This window comes from Coffea eugenioides, chromosome 10, assembly GCF_003713205.1.
Source record: "Coffea eugenioides isolate CCC68of chromosome 10, Ceug_1.0, whole genome shotgun sequence".
In the NCBI taxonomy this organism is placed as follows: domain Eukaryota; kingdom Viridiplantae; phylum Streptophyta; class Magnoliopsida; order Gentianales; family Rubiaceae; genus Coffea; species Coffea eugenioides.
The window spans coordinates 36,526,436-36,550,255 of record NC_040044.1 but is presented as its reverse complement, the minus strand read 5'-3'; the positions used below and the strand labels follow the sequence as shown (position 1 = coordinate 36,550,255).

General features: G+C 36.0%; 1 protein-coding gene and 1 long non-coding RNA gene across 7 annotated transcripts; both read right to left on the bottom strand.

Moving 5' to 3' along the window:
* Positions 1–4,157: 4,157 nt before the first annotated feature.
* LOC113750790 (putative nuclease HARBI1) lies at positions 4,158–5,993 on the bottom strand. The gene is made up of 3 exons (XM_027294734.1): positions 5,472–5,993; positions 4,917–5,145; positions 4,158–4,621 (listed from the first exon to the last, which is right to left on the bottom strand). The coding sequence occupies exons 1-3, from the start codon at positions 5,991–5,993 to the stop codon at positions 4,158–4,160; spliced, it is 1,215 nt and encodes a 404-aa protein (XP_027150535.1).
* A 1,576-nt stretch (positions 5,994–7,569) lies between these two features.
* LOC113748661 lies at positions 7,570–21,828 on the bottom strand. Of its 6 annotated transcripts, XR_003464433.1 has the most exons (11): positions 21,684–21,828; positions 21,285–21,346; positions 20,310–20,410; positions 20,054–20,092; positions 17,686–17,970; positions 17,449–17,555; positions 15,759–17,078; positions 11,266–11,515; positions 9,886–10,109; positions 9,027–9,362; positions 7,570–8,375 (listed from the first exon to the last, which is right to left on the bottom strand). It is a non-coding gene; the product is annotated as an uncharacterized LOC113748661 (long non-coding RNA). The 6 variants fall into 6 exon arrangements; XR_003464432.1 differs by lacking the exons at positions 7,570–8,375; positions 9,027–9,362; positions 9,886–10,109; positions 11,266–11,515 and having other exon boundaries at positions 15,536–16,000; positions 16,190–17,078; XR_003464430.1 differs by lacking the exons at positions 7,570–8,375; positions 9,027–9,362; positions 9,886–10,109; positions 11,266–11,515 and having other exon boundaries at positions 15,536–16,000; positions 17,031–17,078.
* Positions 21,829–23,820: the final 1,992 nt, after the last annotated feature.

Sequence of the window (23,820 nt, the reverse complement as noted above, 5' to 3'; positions counted from 1 at the left end):
ACATGTAGCTTATCCAGGCCTGCTACAGCCCCTGCCTACACCTCAACATTCGTGGAGCCATGTCACCATGGATTTCAATGAAGGATTGCCTCAGTCAGAAGGAAAGAATACCATAATGGTGGTGGTAGACAGATTCACAAAATATGCTCACTTCATCAGTCTCACCCATCCTTTTGATGCCCCAAAGGTAGCCAGACTCTTCATTGATCATGTTAGTAAACTACATGGAATTCCTCAGTGCATGCTTTCAGACAGAGATAGGATATTTGTTAGTCAATTCTAGGGGGAACTGTTCAGTATGCTGGGGGCCAGGCTGAACTACAGCACGGCCTATCACCCACAAACTGATGGCCAGACAGAAAGAGTAAATCAAGTGCTAGAAATGTACCTCAGATGCTTGACTCATACAGAACCAAGAAAATGGAACCAATGGTTAACTATGGCAGAGTGGTGGTACAACACCTCCTATCACACTGCTATTCAGATGACCCCTTTTGAGGCACTATATGGCTTCCCCCCTCCCCAACTGGCTCTGGGACCTTATCAGCAGCCCAGAGTAGCTGCAGTAGGGGATTATATCAAGGAGAGACAACAGATTGACAGTCTACTGAAGCAAAACTTGAAACAGGCTCAAGAGAGAATGAAGAAGTATGCTGATGAGAGGAGGAGTGAGAGGGAATTCAGTACAGGAGATTGGGTGTATCTGAGGCTACAACCATACAGACAGACTTCAGTGTCCTTGAGAGGGAACACCAAACTCTCAGCAAAGTATTTTGGTCCTTACCAAGTGGAAGAAAAGATAGGAAATGTGGCCTACAGACTGAACCTACCAGCTCACTCGAAAGTCCACCCTGTTTTTCATGTGTCCCTGCTCAAGAAAAAGGTGGGAAACAAAGTCTCCCCTACACTTCAATTGCCAGACACGGATGAGAAAGGACACTGGAGGGTAGAACCAGTAGCAGTGCTGGATAGGAGGATGGTCAAGAAACGAAATGCTGCAGCAACACAGTGGCTGATCCACTGGTGGGGCACGGATCCTGCAGAGGCCACCTGGGAGGACGCGGAAGGGATCAAACAACAGTTTCCTACTTTCCAATCTTGAGGACAAGATTTGTTCTCAAGGGGGAAGCATTGTAATGAAGTAGGTAGCTGGGGATGAGAAGACGTGGGGAGTACAAAGGGGAAGGCGTGGAAATAGCAAGGACAGGCAAGGAAAGACGCGAACCAACAAAAAATGACAAGTGGTTGGAAGCAAAAGGATGAAGGCGCGAAGTCAGCAAAGGAGAAGGCGCGAGAGAAGCGGCAAATGCGCGACTAAAGAAACACGCCTATTCTGGGTTCATGCTTTCTGTACGGGAACTGGATTCCAAACAAACTAAGATTCCTACCACACGTGTCATTCGCTTATTAGCTATGGAAATAAGTTAGTTAGAATAATTTCTATAAATGATTGAATCGTGTAATAGATAGGTAGCTTATTTGTCAAGATTGATTTCTGCAATCAGAGAGGACATATTCCCTCTGTTCTTCCCTCTCATTTCCTGCACTCTTTTCCCCTTCTCCTCTTTCCCGCCAAATCCAACTCTGTAACCGAATTTGAAATTCATCAATAAGAATTGGTATTGTTTGTTTTAATCCTGTTTCATTTGAGAATTAGTTCTGGTTCTGATTTCAATTCCATTCCCAGTTTCATTATTAGGTTCTGTACCACAACAACATGTTCAGAACTAAAAGATAAATTATGTTAGGAAAGAGATTTAAGGAGTTTTCATCAGATTCTTTCAGTCACAAAAATTCCCACCAACTTAAATATCCTTACATAGGGGTGATTTTTATAAGACCTCCAAGGATATCTGCATGAATAGAAGGTTTTGCATGGGTTAGCTCCAACTATATATTGAAAACATTCTTTGCCTTGAAGCACAAAATGTTGGAAAAACATGGAAAATCAAGCCGAGAATTTTTATATGTGTGGTTGGTTTACAAACTACCGCCTCATACTTTTTTACGCCCAAATTACTTACAATGGGATCCAAATTAAGTATTAGAAACTAATAAATCTCAATTTTGCGAGTATTGATTTTTAAAGATTCTTTTATCTAATGAAATTAAGGAGTATTTGATAAAACTGAAGTTTGAAAACTAAAATTTGAAGTATGAAATCTAAAATTTGAATCTATTAAGTCATTAAATTGTTAAATACTAAATTTGATATATTGGAGTGTATATCACATTAAGGCCTTATTTGATAACCCAATTCATCACTTAAATTTAGTGGATTCAGATTTTAACATGTTCATACACGTTTGATAACCAAAAATTAAATATCTGAATTAATTAAATGATATTGAATTTTCTAGACAAAACTTGCTCCAAAAGATAAGTGATAAATTATTCAATTATCACTTAATGTGATATACATTTAAATGTGTCAGATTTTAGTACTTTAGATTTCATATTTCAGTTTTTAGACTTAAATTCTACCAAATGCACCTTAAATAATAAGTAAATAACTTATCATGTATTTTTGGGAACAAATTTTGTTTAGAAAATGCAATGCCACTTAATTAATTCAGATATTTAATTTTTGATTATCAAACGTGTCTGAACATGTTAAGATCTGAATCTATTAATTTTAAGTGTTGAATTGAGTTATCAAATAGGGACTAAATCTCAGCTCTTTTTGTGATATAATGAAAGAAAAATAAACAGATCTCATATGAATAGGAAAATTAGATGAAGCGAATGTATGAAAAACCCCCTCTACAATTTGTTACTCCTTACTTTTATCACATAATGTTTTTTTGCTATGCTTACATAATTTCTCTCTTTTATGCGGTCAAGTTTCACAGTTAAATTGGTTAGCTTTTAGGTTTTTCATATTTGTTAACAATAATTAATCATACTTTTTGAATCATTCACTTATTTTTCAAAAATTTAATTGGTCATTTTTTAGGTGTAGTAGTTGAACCAAAATTTTTTGAAGTCAATCAATGCCTAAAAAGAATAAAGTACTTCTAAGGTTTCCATTTCTTTTGCACATGCAATTCGATTTGGTCATTTGTGTTATAAAATTTTAGGAACAGTGAATCTTTTTCGTTGTTGAATCCCTCAATTTTAGCATATTACTCAAATGGTAATGGTGGCTATGTATGCATATCTTTCTTCCCTCCATTACAATCTTGCTATTTTCAATACCAATCACTACTAAATATCTTTCTTTCCCTGTTACAACTCTACCTTTTCTCAACATCAATCACCACTACATGTACTAGTATGTTAATTTATTTAATTGTTTTTACACAAAAATTTGACAAGTTAATTTTGAAGTTTGTTAGTAGTGTTTTTATGTGTTGCTTCTCATTTTCAAGGAGCATATCCACAGGATTACTGGGATTGGCCCAATAGTTAGGTAATGAGTTTGTTTGGACAAATAGTTTTTGGTTGATTTAACTTGGAAAATTTGAGCTGTATGCTTTACCATAGCTGATATATGATTTTGTGCCTGATGTTAGCATTTTGAATTATGGCGGTCAAGTGTGGAGAGAATAGAAATGCCATCGTGTAACTTTTGTTAGGAAGCTTTTTGAGTTTGGTGCTGAATGTAGTACGCCGGTCCCACGGTTTGATTGATTATTGCCTTTCTTATTCACTTGTCCGAAATTGATGAATTGGGAGGCTTTTGCCCAACATAGTTCGCGGGTCCCATGCTGTTTGACCATCAGCATTCTTCATTAAGGCGTTGGGATCTGATGCTCTGGAGTTTATTTGGAAGCGAATTGTTTTATGTATCCTTCCATAAAATGAACAGTCACGAAAAATGCAAATAAACCAGAAAACACGCCCCTTACTTATTAAAAAAGTCCAATTTTGACTTTAATTATAGATTAAATCTTATTACCAGATTTTTCAAGAAAGCCAACCCCAAGTTTTTTATTCCAACTTGTCAAGCGACCACTACTAAAAACTTAAGACTCACGGTACAAATACCACACGATATTAATACTCCGATTACAACCAAATTGTTTTCAACAACAGACTTATTTTGAGTACGAACGAAGAGGATATATGGGCATCACAAATACCAGGTACTTCTTAATACTTTGCAAGCCTTTAACTAATAGCAAATCTTTAATTGAACTGCTTCATGCACGGTGTCACGTATTTCTATAGGTATTGAACATATGTGTCGCCATTGTATCTCTCATGGCAGTCCATTGTTCAACAACTTCAGGAGGAGAATGCAATGACTGTATCTCGGGATATGGAGGAATTGCACCATGACTTGTTGGATCTCCCTCGTCTGGGTTAGCAAAGTACATATCATTCGGTTGTTGATCCCTAATGAAGTTATGCACGGCACAACAGGCAATAACTACATTTATCTGTGTTGTCATCATGTAGTTTGGAACAGCTCCCCGTAAAATGGCAAATCTCCTTTTAAGGACACCGAAACTTCGCTCTATGACATTCCGTAGTGCAGAGTGTCGGTAATTAAAAAGTTCTTTCGCAGTTGCAAATCTCCCCCTCTTGCGACCACTAACATCCGCTTGGCGTCCCCTATATGGTGGTAAGAAATCGGGCAAGTTTCGATACGCGGAGTCAACTAAATAATATTTTCCTGTATCGCCATTACGAGAACCAAAGGATTATTTGCATTTTGTACTTTGCAGGTATAGTTATTGGCTATATTCCAACGGCCCAGCCAATGGTTTGATACACAATAAAAGATGATCATAGTTCGTTTTTTTTTTAGATGCGCAAAACAAAAAAAAAAGTCCCAACTGTGGATTAACTAAAATCACTGTGCAAAAGAAAGTTATAAGACATACCGATATTTTGAATTATTTGAAATAGGATAAAAAAGTACATTTGTGGTAGATAAATTACGAGAACGAAGGGATTGCATATTATACCTGTAGGTGGCACAGGAAAGTGATTTGGGCCGGTCAAAGCCCCATCCAAGACTCGGGCATCATGTGCACTTCCCTCCCATCCGGCATACACATATATAAATCGCATATCATGGTTGCATACAGCTAGAACATTTTGCGATTGTACACCATGCTTATTTGTGTATGCCACTTGTTGTCGTCTTGGGACACAAGCAGGTATATGAGTCCCATCAATAGCCCTAACGCAGTCCTTCAAAAAGAAATTATTAACTGGATGAGGTATAAAACAGTATACGAAAACACACGTGTTCTACGTACACTATTAATTGGGTACACGATACAGACTTCCACTTGTTTCACATACTAGCTCCAAACACCAAAGGGTATAAATATAAATTAGGGTAGGGACTTTTTTTCCCACAATTTTTTCACCAATTATTAGTTGTCCTGATATGAAATCGTATGGTGAACTATGCTCGTGTTGAACGGTACACATCACCTGCATTAGAGTAGGGTTTGCATGAAATTTGAAAATAAGAAGATGTATATCTGAAAGCAATTTTGATATCACCGTACTTCAAACCAAGGATAAAATCTCGTGTCGCTAAGAATTTTCGGATGAATTGCATCTTGGTTTCTGGGAGTAATGATGAATTGCGCGAATGTGCATAGGCCCCGGATGACTTCATGAATATTACGATGCACCGTCTCCGTGGAATGGTTAAATCGGTCAGCAATTATATGCATTCTCATATTGTGGCTCATCATGACCAATGTCATCGCAAGTGCCTCCTCTATTATAACTCGTTTCTGATGATGTTGGGGAACAAATCCACATTCAGCCAAGAGCGAGCACAACTGCATGAAAGAATCAACATTTAACCTTGTTGCGTCCATAATTCGTGTATGGTGGCCTGACATCACTTCTTCAACCCAGTCACGTCCTGATAATGCAGACGTCCTACAAGGCACCTTTTGGATTGGGCCTCCGTATGGTTCTGCATGTGATCCAAATAATAGCGCAGCACCAGCAGCAAATAGAAGATCATCTTCGTCCGAAGACGAGCTCGTGCCCTGGCCATTACTGGGATCGCTCATTTGGCCCTTTTTTCAACTAAAACAATTAGAGTAGGGTGCTTTGTCCGACTAGAGTTGCTAAAATCGAGCTGTCGTCGAAGTGCGCTCACCAATTTTCGTTTTACTCTCTTCCTCGTTTGTATGTTCATATGAAATATACAGCGAGTCTTGAGATGCACGTTTTATAGGCCATGAAAAAAGGGAAGACAACATTGGAGGTGTTCGCATCAATAACAGTTATTACCATTATTACTAGCTCACATTAGTCGTCTTTGGATTCCATTACGAATTACCGGTAAGCACCTTTTACCTCTGCATGCTCGCTTCCTTTTTTTGGCCAACATATTTGAACGGTTACGATAACGTCCACTGAGAATACTTTTTCCGAATCCCACGGTACCTGTTTGAGCACGCCAAGTCTCTGTCAAAATTTGAGATCTTTCGAATGTAGCTTTCATGTGCATAAAGGTTCACGAGGTCTGCATATCACCAGGTTAATATAGCTGCTGTCTACCATAGATGTTCATGACACACCCACTAATAACTGTTTAGGGGACTAGAAATGAATCTACCTTTTGACTTTTGTGTAGCCGATACTTGGCCTTATAAGACCGAAAGTCTACACATATTATGATGTATCTAGGACCTTTTATTAACCGGAAGCTTTTATCGCCTTTTACCTATGCATTACTCGAAGTAGGCACGTGATTCCTGGTTATCTATTTCATTTTATTGTCAACTAATTTTGTTGATCTACAATTATTGGCCTCTGTATGAGCTAGCGCTGTGTGCTTTTTATTTCTAATGTAGTCCCTGCTATTAAATAGTTCGACCAATTTGAAGCAGTTTTGGAGTGAAAAAAATTAATGTCCAATTGGACGGTAAAATTTGAAGTAGATTTAGATTAATTGACGGAATTAGTCCCGTGTGTTTACATGTTTATTGAATTAAATTTCTCTAAGACATCACCAGACCAATAAGAATAATTAACATAAGGAAAAAATTGAAGGAACAATGTGCATTGGATCAACTGCTGATTTGGGTGCTCTAACTAATATTAATTGAATTAGATTAAAATTTTCCTCCTCCTTTCTAGTTATTTAGGTATTCAACGAGTTTTTTGTTCCTGCTTTTACAGTTTAGAATTAGCTACATTTTGCTTATGTTTTTTCAACTTTAATTTTAACGGACACATGAGCCGAAGAGAATTTGATTAGTTTTTCAAATTTAATTTACAAATGAATTTGATTAGTTGCCCTTGCCAAAAAATTCTGAAATAGCTAAAGATTTCGTGTACATTGGGGTCGAAATTTGGCTCCTGCCGAACTATTTCGGACTCAAAACTGAACTTGTGCTACACATTCTCAATTTCACTAGTACGGACTTCCTAAAACTTGGCAAAGGCTAAAACCGCATTGGCACTAAAGATGCTCCAGCCAACAAATTTCTATTTCTGCTTATTTCCTCACGCGGCAAGAAATCGCATATCGATGGCCACATCACAGAGCTATTAAAAACCAAATGAACTAATGCAATTAAAAACCTCCAACATTAACCATAATATATAGCTATTACTATCACGTCCAGTCACGTCCAGTTACAAAGCCAAAGTTTTAAACCAAACAGGCCTGTCCAAATAACTTCTGGAAACATAAAAGATACAGCGAGTAATTATTGCTACAAGCTTGGGCAAGGCACTAATTTTGAAGCCTCATACAAATGAACTAAAAGTCCCAACTCAATGTCTTACAAATTGAGAACCCAAGAAACAATCCCAAGTCTCAACTACTTTCCATCGGGTCCCCGCTGAGGTGCACTCTCCAAAGAGTACAACCAGAACTCTTGCATCTCGCGACTGAGACTGAGGAACGTCTTCCGCCACTTGTCGTCCTGGAGTGCCAAAACTGCAGCGAGCTTAGCCCCTTTATCGAGCGATGGTCCAAATGATTCGACGACCTGGGCTGCCATATCGACATCAAATTTCTCCTTGTCAGATGCTCGGCGACCCTTGATGTGTAATTTAGAATTCGCTAGGGAGGAGAGGGAGTTGGCACACTTGACGAATGGATCGTTGGTACTTCGACTTGACTTGCTCCCCGGGATGCACTTGGGAGCGAGGTTGTCGCCCCTTGACTGCTTGAACCTCGCTTCACTCCTACAACTGGAGCTTCCTCGTTGAAATCCCCATCCATGCCCGCGTTGTATATATCATCACCAACGGGGCGAAGTGAAAGTCTACCCACGACTATGCCTAGCTCGCTTGCGTGGATTGTAAACTGAAGACGGAATTGAAGAGGCTTGAGCTTGACTCCCTGTGGCGGTTTCTGTTTCTAAGATCTCGTGCAGGATTGTATATTTGTCGACGCATTGCCCGAATCTAAAGTACCTATAATCATTATTCTCCTGTTTCAAAGACAAACCAAGGAAGGTTAAGACAAATTGAATATTGACATATGAATAAAAAAGCTTGGGCAAGGACAAAAAATAATAAAAGACTCCATATATGCTCTCCTTTTGGACAATTGTTCATAACATTTGTGACTTCCCTCCCCCGGAGGACAGAAATCAGCCCCCCTTAATGCAGCCCCCCTTAATGTCCTATATTCATATCTTAAAAATTGCAGCCTCTCCTGAATGTGCACGCATACAGAGCTAAACACAAAGGCTATAGCAAGGGTGGCAGAAATTAAGAACAAATGGCAGATTATATTCACGTCCTGATAATGTCAAAGCTGAATGACTCGGACTTAGTTTGACTGCTGTTAGAATAAAAATTTGATAAGGAGTTATTACAATAATTTCTGGCAGATTATATTCACGTCCTGATAATGTCAAAGCTGAATGACTCGGACTTAGTTTGACTGCTGTTAGAATAAAAATTTGATAAGGAGTTATTACAATAATTTCTGGTTTCGTCTATGCAGGAAAATGGTACATTTTAACAGCCAAGAAACAGGAAAAGGACATCACCAAGAAGTGGCATATGGAATTTAGATATGTGAAACACCATTTAAATAGCTGGAAATGAATTACAAGGTCGAATGGAAAAAATACCAGGCACAAATTGTTCCATTGAGACTCTTCAGCCAAGAAGCACCTCCTATTCTCGTCCCAACTAATACCAGTTTCGGCAGATTGGCGCAGACCCTTTAACTTGGCAAAGGCACGCCAAATCCTCTTCTCTCGTCCGAATTTAGAATGGTACACACTCCATGCGTACTGCTTCCCCCACTGCAAATTCAGATGCGCAGCAAGCTTCATCCAATTGGCCTCAGATGAAATGTTTGGATTCCACTCCCCATTCCTTTTTCACTCGACGAATGTCATACAAAAATGAATCTCCATATTTGCATCCCAATGGGCCTTCGCAGCGTTGGGGTCACGTGACATCTAAATGACGAACCAAAACTACGGTAAGCATTAATAACAATCTGAAGTGCTGGAAGAAGAATCAGATTACAACAGATAGGCAACTTTAACAATTATTAGAATGTGGATGGATCAAGCGTTGGCAGCCAAGAAAGCAGAAATTGGCAAAGGCACTCGTTTGTATTAGTTTGGCTCATCAAACCTGGTTTAGCAGGCATTTGCACCCCCTAAATTCATATAGCGAAGTATTAACGATGTTTTTAATTGGGACAAAGTGATAGTCTAAGAAAAGGCTGCTGAAATCAGATTACGATTACTATGAAAATCAGATATAGTCCAAGATTGACCTGCATTCATGGTCACATACCCCATAAGTATGCTTACTTATTGAATTAAACTAGCATGGGCAGCCAATAAATGTCATATGCAAGCCAAATATAAGTACACAGGAAATGAACTTGGCAGCAAAACAAATTTTTAGTTGAGATAGATGAATCCCCTGATGTGACTGCATAGGTTTTTTTTTAATAATTAAAAAACTTACTTTGAAGTAGTTGACAAGGGACTGGATGTAGTCGTTCGAGTCTGTGACGGAATGGACAGATGAAGCTTCGGAAAGACGGGGCGAAGTAGTTGGACCGGACAGTGATCTCCTTCGCTTGTTGGGCATTTACTGGTGCTTTGTCACTGTCAAAAGGTCATGACATGCACGGACCTCAGACCAGATCATAAATCAGCAAATTCAAATTCTTGCGGCTGGTAGATTGACTGCATTAGTTTGGAGGTAGTATTTGAGAAATGTCAGACGACATAAATGTGGAGTTGCTACAACAACTGGGTTTCCAATACCAAAAAGTCTATTAGTGTACAATTGAAATCTGTTGGGTCATGTATGTGGTCCTACTGTATTTCTTAATATGGCCGGCTATAGATGCAAGGTTTGGCAAAACTCTTGTTATATAAGCTATAAATCAGACTTCTAGTAATGTAGCTGGTTGTATGACATTTTCAGGACTGTGATTATTAAGACACTTCATTACTTTTTTGGACTGTCATTGGGTTTACTTAGTTTACCGTAGCAAAACCATGCATCAGGAACCTTTGAACTGTATTTGGTATCTAACCGAATGATAAACCAGTCCAAAGGTTTATGAGACATTATAAATGGATTACAGAATCCTAACAAAGGTATGAACAAGCATGGAAGATGGAGATTCCAGCAGGTATGGCGAATGAAATCCCTAACCTGTTTACTCAGCTATATTGAAGCCACCGTAAAATCATATAAATAATAAGCGAAATGAGAACGACATAATCAAAGTTGTACCAGCAGCAAGGAATTCATCATATAAGCAATTTGGCAGTATCGAATATGTTTAAGTTCGGCATAATTACTCTGATTGGGGAATTAATTTCCAAACCCAAAAGTTGCACCTGATTATTAGAAATTATTAAAAGTTAATCATGAAATCCAAATTCTGGCGAATTATATTTGGACAACTTTTTCACAACAACGACACAGGCTAATATATTTGATCCAATTTCACAACCAACATTCTATAATTTAAGTCGATAAATTAAAGAAACAAAAGAAGTCCAAGACTATATAGATCTGAAATTATTAATGATTGTTAAATGACTCTCGGACATAATTATAAATTATGAGTAAGAAATTTTGCACCGGAGGGATATCATACTAAAGATGCTCCATCACAAACACTAGACATGGATCTACCCTGCACGGCTGACGAATTAGTTTTTCCGTCGAAGAACTCTACCCCGTTGTTTTGAGAAGCTCGCAAAAATGATAGGCAGAATCTTGGGACATCGACTAAATTAAGTGCCCAGTTCAAATTATTAAAATGATTGAAGAAAATTTTTTGTTCCAATTGCCGACAGGAATTGATATAAACAAGATGCATACCTGCCAAATCTGACGGTTGCCCTGGTACGAATTTGGCCTTCAAATCAAGCCTCAAATTACTGAATTTCTTATTTCTGCGTTCGGTCTCTGCTTTCGTCTGCACTGCCCGGCGCCGGCGATCTGGATGTATCATTCTTCGTTGAAACCCACCGTACACAAAATAAGCGCTTAATCCACTCATAATTAACGTGGTACCCACTTTTACTCGTTCTCACCAGAAGCGGATTCCGTTGGCTATGGGTGACCTCTTCTGCAAGAGGAGAGAGACGTATAAGAAGGTTTTGGAGGACAAAAAAAATTAAACGAAGGAACTTGGTGTCGTTTTGTTAGAATTCCCAACGGGAGGATACGTCCAGACAAATCATGGGTGTCTTCACCTTGATGGGATATTAAATTCGTTTTTCTGAACTCTTCACGTGATGGAGGAATTTCACTCCGTTTAATGAGTTTGTGGGGTCAACCAGCAAATGGTCCGGGCAAAATCACAAAGGCAACCGAGAAATGTAGTCTGATGTGTCCAAACACTATTTTGAAATATTGTTTTGACAAAGTAAACTAAGTAAAGTAAAACCACAGTCCAAACAAAGCCAATGACTCTTAGGGTTTTTCATGCTGCTACAGGGTTTGAATCCCGTGTTTGGCTGCAATCATAATTGAAGAATCTTTTATATGTAAATGTAAAGCATTATATCTATTAATAGTGTATTATTTTTTAATATAATATAATTTATGATTTTTAATTTTATCAAATCTTTTACAAAACTATATATAGTCCTATTCAAGAAATGGGTTAAAAACCTAGTATATATTATAAAACAATATTCAGTTTCTATGTAAATAAGTTATTGAGATGGACGTATCCATACGCTGCCAAGTAGACGTCCTCTCTTGCCACCACGCGTACAAATCTAAATATGGTTTTTTTTTGTAACAACTACTAATCCCCTTTTATTCTCCCTTACATTTATATACTTTCTGTATCTAATCTTACTTACACTCCTTATATTTATTTACTTTTTTCAATTAATCTTACATTTTTATAAATATGACACCTGAAATATATTTGCTTTCTTTCATTTCTTTTTGAAACCAAAGCCAACAATGCCATCGTAGAATCATATAACATGATTTCATTAACAACTCTCATTATGTTGGATCGGTCTTGAAGAGCAAGGTAACAAACCACAAACTACAAAGAAACAAAAGAACAACCATTTGTAAATAGCATCAAAATCAAAATCAGAGTTGAATTGTTTTATAAATATATTTTTTCTCCCCCAAACTAATTTAAGCAGCCATACCCAAACACCAGAATCTTCAAATCTTCAGATTCTTTTGATAGAATAAAAACCACCACATTGAGGAGAGCATTGCCAAATTTTTTAATCAAAGTAGGACAAATGGCCTTGTATTACAATAAAAAAGACTCAAAAAAATACAAAAAAAAAATCTTGAAAAAAGGAAATTCCTATCGAGAAAAATAGGTCAACTGATATAACCCTCAAATCTCTCACTATTATCCTTCTATTTCAACCCACAAAATACAACATGCCCAACAAAAGAAAAAAGGGTAGGAGGTTGGTCGAAGAGCGATGAAAAAAGGTATCATTTTTTGGCTAATTGTTTCAAATGTGAGTGGAAAAGGAATAAGTTTTTAATACCACTCCCCTTTGAGTAGTATTTTTAAATGTTAATAATAGAGGTGTCAAAATGGGTGATTTGGGCAGGTTTGGACGGGTTGAAATGGGTAATGAGTATAAGTGAATCAACTCATTTATATCCATTTAATTAGATAGGTATAAATAGGTAAGTCAAAAAATGAATTGAATAACCCAATTATCCATTTATAACATATTTTATTTTAACTTTTTGTAAACTCATTTAAATTCATTTTTGGAAACTAAATTATCAATTTATACCACCCTTTGCACCTATCATTAGTTTTAAATATTTACTTATAATGCTTAATAAGTCTAATTACCATTTTTTTCCATCCATGCTCTATGTAACAAAATTACATACTATTTAATAAGTGAACAATAAGAATACAAAAGTTTGAACTAAGTACTATGAAAGTTAACATAAAAATTTAATCCAAAAACCTTGAACCTCTAGCATTTTTTATGTGTAAATTTAAAATTTTATTTTAGAAAGGTAGGAAAAGAAGTTAAAACTTGTCATAAATTGGTAATACTGAAAAATGAGCAAATTAACAAACTATGAAAAAATAAAATAATAAGATAAAACTAACAATTAATAATAACAATGAAACAAAAGTTGTTAACATCATGGCAAAATGAGAAATCTAAAAAAAAAACTGAGGAGGATATCTGTCTGCATAAAAAATGCATCAAATGTTTGTTAAGGCTGAAAAATAACATATTCCACTATATACAAGACTTCAACAATATTAATGCATGAGAGTCTCCAACAATGAGTTCAACAATCAAACACAGGCCTCAAAATTCTTCTAAATGAGTGGGGAAAGAGAGGAGGTTCGGGAGAAAATAATTCTAAATGGGTTAATTAGATTTGGTGGGTTATCAAAAATACCCATTTAAATAAATTAATATTATTTGATAACTCATTTATATCCATATGCAAAAATTTGAAATATCCATATCCATCTATTTATGGATGGATATAGGTAAATTTGGTTAAATGAATTTGTTTACCACCTATAGTTATCCATGAAAATTGAAAATTTATAAAATACAAAAGAAACGTCATTAGTTTAAAAGGATAGAAGTAACGGGTCAGAGTTGTGAATCAACTTGAGAAATTTGAATAGGCTAATTAGTACCAATATTACATACTAGGGTTTGCTTCCCACACAAGGCGTGGGAGCTTTAGACCTGTTAGTAAGGTTACCTGCCATGCAAAAGCAGTATATATTAATAATATTAGTGAGCAGCCGAGTATTGATAGAAAAGATGCTTGGTTAGCACGCAAAAGGCATAAATTTTCTCCTGAATGATATCCTTTGGCTAACATTTTCTACTGAATAATAACTACAGTAGCGCAATGCAAAGGCACATTAAAAGGCATAAATCAATATATCATGATGCATGCTTCATAGAGGGTCAAAGAAACCTAAATAGCAAAAGATAGCAATAAAGAACAATAAGGCTCTGTCTTCTTTAAAAATTGTAAATCAACATAACTAAGGCTTTTGCTAATTTTTTACTACATCTTGACATCATCTCTCTTCTAATATACCACAATGCAGATTATCCAAACGTGAATGTTGAAGATCTTGTAATTCTTTGACAGGTGCCGAATCTGTGCAATAATAATTACTAAAAAGTCCTAATTACCACCACAATAAATTATAGAACAAATTCAAATACTGGAGCAGGGACTCTAGGTGTGCAATGAGTTACTTAATTCACCCTGTTCTCGAAGAGTTTGCTTAATCTGATATACCTGAATTATCTATAAAAATATTAAATTTGCATACAATGGCAAGTAGGGTCGATTCCACAGGGAACGGGTAGGCAATTGTTTCTTTCCAAGTTAATAGAATAAGATAGGGGGATAATTAATGGGATGAAAATAAAAATAAATAAATAAAATTCAAGAGCTAACTCAACATGTTCAATTTAGTAAAAATAGCAATTAATAAAATTCTACCCAAAGGATCAACTTTTCAGGCACGGTCCAATTAAATGATCATCGATGCAAAGATATTTCACTCATTCGTTACTAGGTTGGTTATAGCTATCAACAAGCTCTGATAACCAATTCTTCCTTACCTTTTCAACAGCCAAGGTACGACCGTTGACTACTTCTCTAACCAGATAACAACCCTAGGTACGACTGTAGGAATTTAATTATCCAGTTGCATTAAAACTAGAAGAACCCAACCCTAACCAATAAACACGTTAAGAGGGTTTATTTAAATTAGATCTTGCATTCCTCCAACATAAAGCCAATTATGGTGGTTGTCACTAGGTGTCAACTAAACGAACAATTACCGATTCAATTTAGTTAATGTGACAGTAGGCTATTAAATTAAATCAAATACCCGGCCGTTGATATTCAATTAATAAAATAACCATGAACAATTAATTCAGAGAATGGACGAGTAGTGACAAATTAGAAGAAATAATGAAAGCTTGATTAGATCTCACAGATATTATGGACGGCGCCCTCGCGTCGACCTTTGGGTAGAGGGGAAAACTAGCCCTCCTCATCGTGTCAATCCCACGTGGGTTAATTAATTCCATCCATACAAACACCACAGAACTTTGAACGATGAAATACCGAAGAAAGAAAAAGGAAAAAGTCTTCCTTGTCTCTGCGTTGATGTTCGTATTGAAGCCGAAAGTACAATGCAAAAGCCAACGAAAATTGTGCAGAGCCAAAGCCAAAGCAAAAGAGTCAAAAACATAAAAGCCAAAAAGCAAGGAAAAAGTCTACAATGTCTGACAGCTAGGGAAAAAGAAAACTAAAGCTAATGTATTCATTAGATGTGATTCTGGCTTTTTAACCTTTTTGAAGCCGTCGCCAATAGAAGCCCACAAAGAGTCAGAAGCAAAGCTTTTCTCTTTTGCGGTTTTAATCCCATGCTTCTCGCAGTTCACGTGGACCCGATTCCTTAATTGGTTATGCTGCTGTTAATCCCGCGGGTCCGGCTTTTGGGTAACCTCCTACAATTTCTAGCGTGGGCACGTCCTGAAATAAAGAGTCTTCTGGAAATTTGTCTCACGCGATCACTTTTAACACCAACCACCTGCAATTTACACAAATATCAAATATGAGCAAATTCTCAATTCTTAGCATCATGAGTAGCCAAAATTATGACAGAATAATAGTGCAAAATATGCCTAATAATTGCTCTATCATTCTTCAAAATTGAAAATGCTACCAAAATCCTGGAACACAGCTCTCGGGAGAGGGGAAGAGGAGAAACAAAGTACACCTGATATTTGAAGTTAACCAGAAGTTGTAGCGTTAAAAGCCCAAAGTGCCCTCAGAAATGTTCATGCAATGCCCATTGAAGCAAACCATTATAACAGCAGGGTAATTAAAGTCCATGTCCATGCGCAAAACCAGAGAAACAAATATAACAAAGATAGCTGCAAAATAATTGAAGAGTGAGATATGTTAAAAGTCTCTATCACTGCAGTTAGGGTCTGTCTAGTGAATAATCCCCTTTCAAAGAACCAAGCTATGGAACTTAGAAGTGCTTATCTATGCCAGAAATTAATCAGTGCATGACCAGCATCAACTTCCTATATCCAAAATTGAAACAAAAACCAAATTATATCAAACAAATGATGATTGACTGCAGATTCTACTTATTGATCCCCAAAACATGTGAAAAATTAGTACCAAGACAGTAAGAGCTGAGAAAGTACTCTTTAACTGGTCTTTGGTCCTAACCACGATAGTCACTAACATGACAATGCAGTAAACGGCAAAATTAATGTTTCATAAAATATAATTGCTGCATCAAATTTCTGGGTCCCCCTTGGCTTAATGAAATTGATGTTTCAAGGTCTATCAATGTATTGTTTCCAATGGAATTCATCCAACAATAAATCAACATACCGCAAGACCGGAACAAAAACAATCGAGTAATTAAAAGCTATAGAGAGGATACACACAATGATCAATCAGGCTCAAATCTGTAAAAAGAGAAGGCAAAATGGAGGGAGGCACCACTATGGCTACAAATTCCCAGTTACATATGTGAATGAATTCCATCTCATCCCAGAAGCCATCTGGGTTGCCCAGCCAAGATAAGGGTTTGAATTTACCTCTATGCATTTCGCCATCAATAACTCAATAAAAGATTTTCATCGTCCCTGCCAGGAAATATACACAAACCTCAATGCCCAAAAGCAAAAAAGCATGAATAATTATGATTATACAGCAAATACCAGAGGAAGAAAATACATGAAACTATTTCAAAAGGTGAAATTGAACTGAATATATCTCTCTTAGCTTTCTCTCTCTCTCTCTTAGTCAAATGACACAAATGTTCAGTTTAAATGACATGGCAGATTGAGGTTTCTTGGTGCTGATAAGTATGGCCACTATAAAAACAAATGCCAACCCAAAAGCTAGTTTACCAACAAGATTCAAACTAATATAGAAAACATTAGCATCTAGATGAAATGAGGTGAATACGGCAAACTTAGAGCATGAGTTTCGGAGTTGATGCAATCTACATACCATATTCATGAAGAGGAGCATCATAATCATAGCTAGCGGTAATAAATTGTACACCAGCTATCCTGCCAAAGTTTGTTCCTCCATGATATTGCCATAAAGAGAAGAAACTAAGAAGACAATCACAACAGTAATTTAGTAGGAAATTGAGGAAAATAATTTTTAAAGCTAAGAAAACAATCACAACAGTAATTTAGTAGGAATTTGAGGAAAAATAATTTTTAAAGCACTAAACTTTACCATGTAATAGTTAATTAAAAAGCCCCTTTTTCAATAAATTCTGCAAGAGAAAAAGCCAAGTCTTCAGTCGGATGGTAAGTTACTACACCTCTGAATTCAGTAAACTTGAAAAAAATAGATAAAAATAGAGTCACTTTCCTGTCATGAAACTCCAAGAATTACGTGTCTCCCTATAAAAAAAAAAGTAATTACTGACCAGCTAGTTCAAGCTTCTGTCCACATCTTGGATTTATAAGCCTTATTTGGGCAGTAGTAGTGCCAGTAGAAGCCGTTGCATGTATATCTCTGGGCAGAAGTAAAATAGACATACTATTAGGATATTTATTATCCTCTGCTTCTTGAACATACTATAAGGACATTTATAAAAGTATAAGCTACATTGTACTGGCCTGATACAACTTGAAAAATCTTATTTTACGCAAATTGTGCTATTTAAATAAATAATCCCCATTAATTTTGGATTTCACATTATCTACACCCTAAATGAAGCATAAGCTCAACTCAATGCTAAGCTTACAGGAAATGTCTACAAGGCATAAGCTATTCAACAAAATGTTTTTCATTGTGCAATTTCATAAGCTATAGTACTAATCCTAGTTCACCACCCTGTACATCACATATAAATAAAATACTATGACTTACCATCATTTTTATGATAAACTATTACTATTAACCTATTATAAAATGTGACTTACTGTCATTATCTAATGATAAGTTACTAATGTTACTAATACACTAGGTACCAATGCTAAGTAATACACATAAAGCATCTAACAATTTTCTTATTATTTCAAAAAGTTGTGCATGGCCCATGAGTACAATTGCTGGAAAAGTAGTAGTTCAATCTTAAAATCTTGCCTCTCGCACACTACTTTGTCCGTTAAGGAACACTAAATCAAAGAAAAGCTGTAGAGATATTTTTTATTTTTAGAAAAAATATTTATGCACTTTTTTCACTCATTTGAAAATGGTTTGGCTCTATTTTACTGAGTATTCATCATGGTCCACTTAATGATTCAATAGGAACTTAGATCTACTTAACTATGCATAGCTACACACAACTTAACAAAGGCATTTTGTGAAGATTCCAACAACATTGGATAAATAATGGTAGTTCTTCATATTAGTGTCAAAGATTTAGGAATCTTTCTTATCTCAAGGATGTAAGGAAGGCTGATCAAGGTGTTTCATTCTATTGTTAGGAATGTATTGACTAATTCTAATACTATATGTCAAATAATTAATCCATAACTTGAAAATTCGTTTGTTGTGTTTGACAAATATGTTGAAATAACTGTCTTGAAAGCTAAGAAATATGTGTAATACATTGAAGCAAGCAAATGTCCAATTTTTAGATGTGTGTATCAGTGAATAGATCTCAATCTGCTTTCGACAAAAATGTAATTTTTGAGGACCAAATAGAGCCATGAACTGTTGAACACTCCTAAGGTTGTGCTGAAAGTCTTCAATGCTTAAATTTCTATGAAAATTAGTCTAAAATCCAAAATGCATTTCCATTAGCCATCAACGGAGAGTTTGAACATAGGCCTTTTGTTCCCCTCCAAAGAAAAACCAGCACAAAAATAGGAAGTTAGATATAAGGGACTCTTACAGTTTAGCATAATTTAATGCAAAATTAATTATATGCAGTATAGCCCTATTAAGGGAGAAATAAAATCAAACGAAATATTTCTTTTTTCCTTAAAGAGCTAGTATACGGACATAGGTTCGAGAAGGCAAACTTATAGGTTTGTGAATATGCATATCTGATTCATAAGTATCGCTTCTGGTAGAATTTCCATAGCAGTATATTAAAGTTGGGGGAAACTTTCTTATCTGCAACAAATTTCCCAAAATAACAATACTAATAAGAAAAGTAGAACAAGGACAATTTACTTGAATAGTAAATCTTTTTTTTTTCTTTTACAAAAAGAAAAAGGGAGGGAGGGAGGGTAGGAGAGGTAGAGAGGGAAACTAACAGAAATCTTGCTTCTTTTCATGGAAGGTGCATCAAAGAAAAACTTAATTGGAGGATTTAAATCAATTCAAACAGTATATGATATGACAGAATGCATAACTAAAAATCTCAAATACATAAAAATAAAATACTTGAAAGAAATTGTAAACAAGAATTCAACTTTCTTAATCTCACACGGTGAGATTTTCTATACCATAACATAGTAAAAGAGTGTCAAATATATAGTGAAAAAAATTAAAAGAAGAAAAAAGAAATCCCGTTTGAATCATTAAACTCCAAAATTAAAAAAAAACTGAGACTAATATCGACCAAAAGTAGTCCAACTTAACAGCTACAATTTAACTATTCACGAAGTAGAGATATCCAAACAAAAGAAAGCCAAAGGTTTACCTTTAAATTTTCTAGTAAAGGTGTTTAAGTCCAAACCATCTGCAGCAGAAAATTAGAATCCTAAACATTAGAAACAAAGGAAATATGATAGTAGCAAAACTAACAAAACGAATACCCATTCAGCAGATACAAGTTTTCACAGTATGGCAATAAAGCAAACATTTCTTTTAGAAACAAGAAACACATATGACCTTGAAAATGTTCTTGTAGCAATATATGCTCAATAAAACAACGAATATCAAGCTGATGTGTGTACCTTCTCAGAAGTAGATGTACAGGCTTGGAGCAAACTACTTCGTTCTCCCAAACTCATTCGGTTCTGTTTATATACTCTTCCACATCCTATTCCTCTGCTTCCTGCACATCCAAAATACCAATAAGGAAAATTCTAAACCTTTTTTTTCAAAACCAACAGCATGATCACAAAATCAAGCCCTTTTTACAAAAAAGAAAAACAAAAAAAATTAAATTCCTTTATCTACAAGAGGAGAATCCATTGAAAACATGAAGTTTTTTTGTCCAAAAAAGAAACCAATAACAAAATCAAAATTTTTGAAAAAAGGGGGAACCCAATACATTAGGCATTAGAATCTGCAAAGAAATGAGGGAAAAAAATTACATTACAATCAGAGAGGTAGACAAAATTTGCAAGCCCAAAAATAACGGGGAGAAAAATGGAGTTCTGTAAGGCATTAAGGAAACCACTAGGATAAAGTAGAAGCTTGTAGCATAGATGCAGAAAACGAAAGTAAAGAACAAGAGCAGCGGTGGAAAGCTTATGCGGAAATGACCCCCTTGAACAAGAATTCAAAACATTTAGTCCATTCAACAAACATCTCTAAGGAGAAAATTGTAATTAAACATTGCAAAACACTATTCACTGATTTAACCTGATCATCAAATCTCATTAATGTTGTACAACAATTGATGCTCAACTAATGCCTGCTATAGCCTTATAGAATGGGCATAATTATAATATGACCATAAAACAGAGCAATAAATACTCGTACAGAAGGCATAAAATCCGGTGCAACAGACTTAAACTGACGACACAGCCCCTATCCTTAGCATATAAAGGGCAGAAACGACATATTCTCCAACATACAAGCAACAGCCTGTTGTACGAGCCCCAATAAAAGTAGCAGCTGGTAGGATGAAATGACAAAAATGCATCCGGAAAGAGCAGATGAAATGCAATGAACAGTAACCACAAAACGAAATTGAAGTTCACCTCAGGAAATTTCCCTTCATCTCCAAAAATGGTACAAGAAAGACAGCAGCAGCTGTATAAACCTAGACAATGAAGAAATCCAAAATTATTTAAGGAAAATGATAAAACTGAACGAAGAAAAGAGAAAGGCCAAAATTTTGTTTAAATAGAAAAAGACAAGAAACCGCGCTTGAAAAAAAAAAAAGAAAAAAGAGTGAGGCATGAGTGGTAGTGTAGAAGGGAGCAGCCACTTGAGTTTCATCGGCAACTTTTACTTGAAAATCGAGAGTATTGCAAATCCTTCAATCAGTAATTGAATATGAAATAGAGATCTTTGTATCAAAAAAAATGGAAAAGTAAAATAGCCAAATTTGATTTAAAAAGCTAAAAATTAACATCAACATTGGAACTGACACTTACGAAAAAAGGTCACCATTGGAGCGCACAACAATCTTCCTGCAAAATTGAAGTTTTCATGATCTTAAATTGCTCATAAACGGAAAAGGAAAAGATGAACAAATAGGGCGAGGAAAAAATGGAATGGAATGGAAGAAAGAGAAAACAAAAAGAAGAAGATAAAGGCGGAGGCTAATAACGAGGCGAGGAATTATCTTTAAGAAGGCTGGAAACTTCTTTTTAGGCTAAAAGGACGATCGTAACCTGGAGATGGTTGTCTACACACCATACAAAAGGCATCTTTTGGGTTATTATTGTCAACACAGTTTTTATGACGGTCACCTAATTACCAAAACATCCTTCTTCAAGGCCGATTAAAAAAGTGTAGCTCAAGCAGATGGGCAAAACTGTAATCAGGATCAATGGACATGCAAAAGGCTGTACTACAGGCGAGCATCACAAGCAGCTTGATGGTTGGTCAAACTGCTGCAAATGATGAATACGTGCACCAACAGAACAGGAGAAGAGAAGGCTCAATTTTCTAATGTCTGACAGCAAAAGTAAAAAGCTATTGTAAAATGACTATGTTAGACATGAGTTGAAAATATATAGTCTAATCAATGAGTATTTTGAGGGAGGAAAATGTAATTAAACAACACAAAATGAGCTGGCTGATAGAAAATAAACATCACATCTCATTAATGCTTCTTGTTAATGCTGCAAAACACCCAATGTTCCACTACCATTCGCCTAAGGCATGCAATAAGCAACAAAGAACAACCAAAAGGATAGAGGACAAAAATGCCCCTGAAGTGAGCAGATGAAATGCAATGAAAAGTATCCCTCCAAATGTCTTCTTATATATTTCGGCTGACCGGTTCTAGTAGCTCCAAGAAAAAGAACAGCCAAAAGGCTAGAAGAACAAAAAGCTAGAAGGACAAAAATGCCTCCGAGGAGAGCAGGTGAAATGCAATGAACAGTAACCCTAAAATGTCTTCTTATATATTATAAAGATATAAAACATCAATCGCTTGTGAACGGTGACTTATGGTCCGGTTATCCTGTGATTTTTGTGAGCTTGAGGGGTGTTTTGGTCTTTTGGCATTGGGTGGCAGTGGTTTTGCTGGAAATTCACTGCTGTCCACCTGCTATTCTTGGATTGGGGCAATCTTGGCGGTAAGCAATTTCAGCCTTGTTTCCTCTCATTCTTTTCTTGGCTTTCTTTACCAGGTGTCCAAGCAATTTTGGCGGTGAGTTCATTCTTTTCTTGGCTTTCTTTGCCAGGTGTCCAAGCAATTTTGCCGGTGAGTTGAGCTGGATATAATAGACATGGACCGGTTATAGAGTAATTTTTAGCAACTCCTGTGGCCTTTACAATGTGACATTCGAAGAAGAGGTTCAGGGAAATATCGTCGCTCCATTGATATATCAGGCCAGAAGTAGGCGGTGGGGCAAAAATTTTGCTCGTTCCATAACCCACCTATTCCCTTCCTCTCTGATTATTCGATTATCCACCAAACTGAATAGCTCGTGTTCACAGCTTTCTATCTCACTAGTTTTTTGGAGGAAACTACTTATTGATCTTATTTCTAAAAGATTTGGAATTCAGAGACCTTATTCACTGCTTGAGGTATTCTTTTAAACCTTTGCCACTTTTTCATTTTTTTTCCCTCAAAGCTTTTGTGGTACTTGCAGATTATGTCTATACTTGGATGAAAAATACATGAGGCTTTGATGTACAATATGTCAAAAATCGCAAGCAATTGATAGATAGTATTCAATTTCTGGTTTCTTTATATATTTGGCTTGCAGATTTTTCTTGCTTAGCGACCAAGCATTCTGGTACTTGTGCTTCAAACTTTACTGTTGTTGCAACTTTGGTTAAATAATTTTACTACTTAACTAATTTTTACAAACTTAAGACATCAATTCAATGGTTTTGTAAGCGAGAGGTCCGGGGTTCAAAACTTCCCACTTATACCAAAAAAAAAAAAGATATAATTAAGTTATATGTAACTAATAATTTACATATCATATATATGTGTATATATATATATATTAGTAGATGATATTCGACAAGTTTCCGGTTTATATCATGGACTTTGTCGAATTCTACATATTTAGTCAAACAATTATAACATAAGAGACTAAATTAACGAGT

Coding starts and splice junctions, on each gene's coding strand:
- LOC113750790 (XM_027294734.1), bottom strand. CDS start 5,993: ATGAGCGATCCCAGTAATGGCCAGGGCACGAGCTCGTCTTCGGACGAA. Junction 5,146..5,471: donor GATTTTATCCTTGGTTTGAA/GTACGGTGATAT, acceptor TTCTTTTTGAAG/GACTGCGTTAGGGCTATTGA. Junction 4,622..4,916: donor CTTTCCTGTGCCACCTACAG/GTATAATATGCA, acceptor ATGGCGATACAG/GAAAATATTATTTAGTTGAC.